The sequence below is a fragment of the Sinocyclocheilus rhinocerous genome, unplaced genomic scaffold (assembly GCF_001515625.1).
Source record: "Sinocyclocheilus rhinocerous isolate Xijiao unplaced genomic scaffold, SAMN03320098_v1.1 scaffold298, whole genome shotgun sequence".
NCBI classification, from domain to species: domain Eukaryota; kingdom Metazoa; phylum Chordata; class Actinopteri; order Cypriniformes; family Cyprinidae; genus Sinocyclocheilus; species Sinocyclocheilus rhinocerous.
Window position 1 is genome coordinate 283555 of NW_015650702.1, and position 7629 is coordinate 291183.

General features: G+C 38.9%; 1 protein-coding gene across 1 annotated transcript in view; it reads left to right on the forward strand.

The window, feature by feature from the left end:
• The first annotated feature begins 2659 nt into the window (after positions 1-2659).
• LOC107712375 (sarcoplasmic/endoplasmic reticulum calcium ATPase 3-like) overlaps positions 2660-7629 on the forward strand; it is a 66562-nt gene continuing 61592 nt past the window's right edge. Inside the window, exon 1 of the mRNA XM_016517604.1 lies at positions 2660-3156. Coding sequence (XP_016373090.1) covers positions 3039-3156 — 118 coding nt within the window. The 5' untranslated portion in view covers positions 2660-3038. The remainder of the gene's footprint in view (positions 3157-7629) is intronic.

The window sequence follows — 7629 nt, forward strand, 5'->3', positions numbered from 1 at the left end:
TCTGCGTCACAGATGTAATGTGCTTCGAGTCTGTGTGTGTAACAGAAAGAGAGAAAGGAAGATGAAGTACGTTGTATTTGATTGGGATGGAGTGTAGGGGATGCTAGCATGGGCACAATCTCTCTCTTTCTCTCTCTCATTCTTTCTTTCTTTCTCTGTGTCAGGTGCAGCTGCTGCAGTCTGGGGATTAGTCTCACTCCAGATCTCCTTGAGTCAAAGTCAATGAAGGTACCGCAGTACAGTCTGCCTGTAGCAGATATCACAGCGGCTCTCTCCCATCACGACACAGCTGAGAATTAAAATAATGGCAGTTATTACTTATTGTTTCTTTTATTTTATAACTATATTTTGGCATTATTACATAAGTTTAGTGTTGATGGAAAATTGGTGGATTCCTTTCTTTACACATGAAAGAGAATGAGAAAAGAGCGAGACAAGAGGATACCTTTTTGGGGGAAAAAAAAACGTATGTCTACAATGGTATACAAAATAGAAAATTAAACCTATTTAGGAACTGATTTCCATAATGCAAAGTGATGGTGAGACCAGCCAGGCTTGAAGGCAAATTTTGTAGAACATGCCATACGTACAGCATATTTTTGCACTGGATTTAACCAGCAAATGTTTTTAATGTGCGATATTTCCAAGCACATTGGACAAGTAAATCACTTTACAAAACAATTAATTCAAAGTTTCAAAAAGAGTCGCTTCTCCAATCACTACTGTACATGAGAAATTGTGGTGGACAATTTTTCACAATAAAAACAATAAAGTTGTGAAGCGAATTCCTCTGGATGGTGCTGTGAACCCAGACACGTCGGCGTTTGGCTTTCCATTGTATTTGGGACTTTTGACAACAGGTACAAAACAGCGATTGTAGTTATCTCCACCATGGTTGATCGGGCTGTTTTTATTTGCGCGAGTGACACATGGTTGATCGGGCTGTTTTTATTCGCGCGAGTGACACGAAAAACATACCGCGAGTAATCTAGAGCGAGTGACGCGATGCGCATATTCGCTTCGCGTCTGGTGTGAACACACCATAACTTGTTACCTTACAGTAGTTAACAATGCCTGTACTGGCCCATTTCCCCCCCAAACCAGTTAAGCACATAGCCCACCTGGTAGCCAGTTTGGAAGATTTTATTGGCCCTGTGGTGATTGCCTACACAATGCTAAAACACTAACCCCTAAGTCAGTGGTGCTCAACCAGGGGGCCGGGGCCCACTAGGTGGCTTCAAAATGACCTAAAATGTTGTTTTTTAAACTTTAAAATAAACAAAAACAACAAAAATGGATATTTCTTCACCCTCAAAATGTATTTCTAATTTCCGTAAATTAAAATAAAAAGAGGGGAGTTTGGGAAAAGTAACTTTAAACTTATTGCATTTGGTATCACATTATTAAAAACAGCATGTCTCTGTCACGATCCATATTTCGCGTCACTCCCGGATAATCGAAAATGGACAAAGAGGCGGGAGCTGGTTGCTGAAACCACACCCACTTAGCTCGACGGCAGCACCTGTCCCTCAAGTGGCCACGCCCTTAATTATACAGAACTTTAAGGCTTAATATAATTTAAACAGATGAGTTATAAAAAAATTACGGCTATATAGCTATAATTAGCTATATAGACCAAAACCCCTTTTTGTACCAGGCTGTAAACACATTTTTTTCTGCTGTAAAGTTGGGCATTTTAACATGGCAGGTCTATGGGACCGACTACCTTTTGGAGCCAGCCGATGAATTGCAGTTTTAGTCACTTCCGTGTTGGTTTCACGAGAGAGACCGGAAGGTTGCCGCTTGGGTTCGACCCAAAAGTACAATGTGAAAAGAGACCAGTGAGGACAGGGGAGGTTGGTGGTACTGAACTCAGGTTCAGACAACGCAATCAAACCAAGTGTGAAAACAGTCTGAGAGGTAAACAGCCAAGCCAGATGGGGCGGCCAGTTTCATTTGTGATGCCAGCTTTGACCTAACCATTACTTCATTTTCCCAAAGATCTCCTATCACTTCTGCAGGCAAGGATGATGTAACCTATAAAGTTTCTTGTTTTAACATGAGTTTAGCAGTGTATATTTTCTATATATAGGCTTTGCACAGGGACAGATGAGAAACTATGAGCCAGGAAAGAACTGGAGCACCTTGTTCTAAAACCATCTCCCCCTCTGTGCAGTAGCCTACACTGTTTTCCTTGTGAGGCAGCTCTCAGTGCTTTACAAATGAATAATTTGATGATAATGTTGCAGTTTGCAATATTAGTAAATGTTGTAATTCACATAAAAATCAATAAAGGAAAGGTTATTTAATCTAATCCCTATAATCCCTTACATACTGTAAACACTACGCACTGATCTATGCATTCAGTAAGCAAACGCAAAAGCAGTTTGTAAATGCCCAAGGCTTCTCCAATGTGGATACTTTTGTTTCATATGTCACGGCCAGTTAATGGTTAATATCTTCCAGATATACGAATCCGATTCAGAGGCAATCTTGACACAAGTTTGAGCTGTGACGGTTTGACAAGCTCACAGATGACGCGCTCAGAGTCACCTCGACAGCTTCCTTCATCCACGACAAACTGCTCACCGTTTTGTTCTCCTCCTGACGCGGAAATTAGGTTGGCGCAGTTCTCTATTACGGCGGTTTTTCTTGTTCTTACACACACACACCGAGAACGTGAGCTGCTGCCTTTCTCTTCTCTCAGGTAACGCGAGCCAATAAGCGTTCTCGGACGGTGCTCAAACACTCGAGCTCACGGAAAAAGAGGCGGGAACCTCGCGCACCTTCAGAGGACGCGGAGCGCGTGCGCACGCACTCACATCGCTCGAGCGCAAACAGAGCAGCTGCTTCACGGGGCTCAAACCGGCGGCTTGCAGAAGGGGCAGGTGGACGTCTGCGCAGACTACCACCTCCGCTTGGCGGTCTGAAAGCACCTCGGTGGAAATTTGGCCACTTCTCGCAGCCCGTCAGTGATCTCGGTGTCATTTGTCTCAAATACATGCCGTTCAAGTGCTCGTAGTAAACAGTTCCTCGAGATGGAAAACGCCCACACTAAATCTGCATCAGAAGTTTTAGTAAACTTCGGTGTGAACGAAAACACTGGACTCCCGCTGGAACAAGTGAAAATTAATTTTGAAAGATATGGACCAAACGGTGAGTAAGCTCTCGTGTATTTACTGTACCTGGCTGTTTCTAACGTTTAACGTTACTCGTGCTGGTAGAGTTGAACATAGGCAGAACACGCGTTCCCTACAGCGGAAGAAAGTTGTTCTTTATTTTCATAGGCTTTTATCTCTATTAAATCTTAAGAAATAGGAGAAGAGGAGTTTCCAGCTTGGTCAGGGCCATTGCTGATGAGATCTCTTAAATTATGAATTATGATACAGCCTCTTAAGTTTTGGACTTTTGCTGAGAGTAACCTTGACATCATAAGCACATATTATGAAGCGTGTGTGAATTATGAATGTCTTATTTCTGTAAGGCATGGATAGTTTGGTAGACTAATGTATAATCATGAAGTCATATCAGCCTTGCTCTCTTTTATGACATGGGACATTATGACCAACGAGACCGGCATTTTCCATTCACCCTTTTTTTATGACCCTTAGTTTGAATTCAGGCAAATCCAAAGTGATTTGCGCTCTGTAATGTACATGGCCGTGAGCCTCAGAGTGGAAAACCGTCTGTTGAGGTGGCTTGCAGGATTGAGATGCAAGTGTCCACGTCCTGCAGGATTTTAGACACCCCTCATTATGAGCCACCAGCTCAGGCACTCATTGAGCCACAGAAGTTTTTGGCTCAAAGGCATGTGCAGTGAATAGCCTTCCCTTTGAAAAGGAAATTTAGTTTCAAGAGATAAAGAGCTAGATAATGTACCAGTAACCAGCATTATAGAACTTGAGAAACCTGTTTTCTACTTCCTCAGTGAGACAAAATGTTCATGTAGAAACAGTGCGTGTCAGGTTACGTTGCCCTACTATTGTTTGTTTCAGAGGACACTTAAAAAGGGCTATTTTTGTTATGTAAGACTGTACTGTACTAAAATATTCTGTTGTGTTTCACTAAGGGATGTGAGCTGCTCTTAAGAATACAAGCTGTGTATCTAATAAGATAACAATCTTTACATTTCCATGTCGTTATAATGATGACGAGGATATATATATATATATTTTTTAAACCTTACAATTTTTTTTCTGTCATCTGAAGTGGCACTAGAAGCTTTATTTGTTCGGTTCACAGCTGTGCATCGCATGATTTATTTTGGAGGGTTGAGAATTGAGAGCATTATATAATGACATGAACAAGCATCAAAGTGTGTTTGTCCCATATGTCATGGTTTTGATACCCAGGTTACCCAGGCATAGCTTCTTTCTATCTATATAGTTTTTCTGATGTGTAATCTTACACTTGACAGCAGTGACTCTGAACACTTTGTCAGAAAGTTTTTGAAAAGCAATTTAACTTGCTGTTGTTGCTTATCATGTCAATCTCCATGACAGAATTGCACTTTGACGCATGACACATTTGCCACTAACACATTTGTTCATACAATAACTTAATGCTTGATATTCAAATAAGAACAGTGACACTTCCAAATGAACATACAGAAGATATCGTATCAACTGTCATTTATTACAGAATGAGCTAGTGTCAGTGTGACAACCCATCAGCGATTAATAAAGAATCCCCATCGCATCAGATCTCCCTGCAGACTCTACTGCTGCATAACACAACGTCCCGTGACTTTCCACTTGGGTCAGATAAAGTGACAGACACATTAACTCATTACATACACACTCAGCAATACTCAATTTTAGCTGGGCATTCTTTGTTGTATAGGACTGCTCGACGACATTAGATGTTTGAAGAAGGTTCCTCTTTAAGATGGACAAAGATTAGGTATGAATTGGTCCTGAGGAAATGTCCTTTGCAACAACTCCAACCACACAAACGTGCAAGATACAGTAAGCAGTGGAGTGGATATTTGCGTGGTAGTTTGTGTCTGGCTAGAGATGTTTTGTAACAGGATTTGGTTGAGACATCATAGCAGCCCTGAGGCCGACGTTTACTTAATGGAAAAAGTAACATCTTGTTGTAGATGATGTCTCTCTCGCTTTGAGCTGTCAACTTCCTGTTTGACACGCAGCTGAATGCCACAGGGAATACCCTTCCGTCTTTGACCTTATTGCACCCAGTGTTTAGCATTGCTGTGAATTAGTCGGTTTGTATTTTTGTGTACTATGTATATATCTGCTTTCTAAATGCATTCAGAAATGCATTTATTAATCAAAGTTGTGTAATCACAATTTAATGTTGAGCTTTAAAGTGACAGGTGTTGCTATGAACAGTGATGCCTTTTGACGTTTGTTTCACTTCAAGTAATTTGCCTGTGTTCTCTGGTGCACTTTTTCTTTTCAAATTTTGTCTCACCCCGTTGTTTATATGCATTTTGTGTATGTAACAGAGTGCTTTTGTCCAAAGCCTCTGTGTTTGTATTGTGTGTGTGTGTGTGTGTGGGTGGGAAATGCTCCAGACCCTTTTGAGATTATTCTGACACGCTGGCACGTTATTAATATTTAATTAAACCGGTTAAACGGTTAAAATGAACATCCCTACTGTACATCTTTTAACTTCCTTAAAATAAGTGTTAGGGATAATTCACCCAAAAATGAAAATTGTCAGGACTGTTTTATAATATCTGTTTTTATTTATCTAATATCTTTTTTGTGGAACATAGAAGAAGATATTTTGAGAAATGTTTTGTTTATACAATACAAGTTAGTGGTAACCGTTTGGTTACTAGCATTCTTCAAAAAAGCTTATTTTATATTTTGCAAACAAGTCATCAATGACATGTGGTTGAATATTTGCTGACAGAATTGAAATTTTTGGGTGAACTATCCCTTTAAAAATGAGTTTAAATGAGCTATTTACCGTAGTATCTTCCTGAGTAAATTACCGTAGTAATTTTACTCATTTTACCTTTAAAATGAGTTTAAATGAGCTCTTTACTCTTTACCGTTTTTTGAAGTGAACTCACTTAAAGAGTTGTTTAGTATAATTTTGCCAGAAAAAGCTTTAGAATTTTTATCATATGTTAATGTAAAAAATCTTGTGTAATATAACTTGTGTTTGTTTGTTTGCTGGTTTTTATTGCATTTGTTATACTTGTATTTTTTTAAATTGTTTTTGCCATGAAAATAGCCTAAGATGCTGACATGGCATTAAATAAAAATATACTATAGTATACTACTACTACTACTACTACTACTACTACTTTATAGTTTTTTTTGTCAACCAAAATCTTTTGAAAAATTTATTCCTTGACTTTGTCCATTTTACTTTTATTTTAAACAGGCCTTTAGAGTCATTTTTATACCTTAAAGGAATCATTGTCATTACTCACGTCACGTTTACTCACCCTCTTATCATTTTGACCCAGTTAAAGGTAGGGTAGTCAATTTCAAAGATGTTAGCAATAGCAAGCTAGCTTTGAAAGCATAAGATCCCACACTCCCTGCAAATCACTCTCCAAAGCCACGCCTCCTCCAGAACACATGAACGCGCACAGGCAGACCAGAGTGGGAAATGCTCCAGACCCTTTTGAGATTATTCTGACACGCTGGCACGTTATTAATGCAGGCGAACAGGAGGTTTTGTTTACCATTAAGCCATTAATCATTATTGTATATTAGTACCCACATGTTTTTTTCCCCCCAGAGGTAATTCTGGCACAGACTTTTGCATGATGCATCCAACATCAGAATCCATCAGAAAACATCCGCCATTCCTCTCTTTCTGTTCTTTGGGAAATCCCTTATAAAGTTACATCAACATTCCTTGTAATGATATATGACTAGAACATACAGACTTCGGCATAACATACTAATAGCAGTATAAACAGTTTTGCAGTTGAACTTTGCACTGTACATTAGGGATGTTCATTTCGGTTATTTTTTCTAACCGACAACCGACGCTCGTTAACCGATTGTTAACTGGTAACCGTAAAGATTATTTTAAATTAGAATTTAATTAAATTAAATTAGAAAGGATAAGTGTCTGTGACCCGTTAAAAAATACTAACATTTGTTTTCTGGGGATTAATTTTACATGTGTAAAAAGCAGCAAACAACAGAACATGAGGATTCACATGGCAGTCAGTCAAACATATGGAAAAAAACCTATGTAGTAAAAAAAATACGTAGTAAAAAATATGTAGTAAAATCTGTGCCGTTAAGCGTTATCACCGCACCACCGTGATGTTATGCAAAACATTTTGTTTTACGTGGATATTGGAACGCAAGTGAAGTAGGCCGACATAATAAATAATAATTTGCTATTCAAATACATCGTGAATACAGAAACATTTGATTCTGTGTGGAATGAGAGACCCAACGTTGGTTTCAGTTTTGTTTTAGCCTAAATTAATTAGTTTTGGCTTGTCGTTTATATTGCTATAGCTTCTTATATTTTTAATTCTTGTTCTTTTCCAAATACTGTTAATTGAAAGGATTTGTTGTGGAGTGGGGAACTATAATAGCCTAGCTATGTTTACAGTGTTTATTATAATGTTTGTAAACATTTCACGTCGGCATTAGGCCTATTTCTGAATGAAACAATAAAATG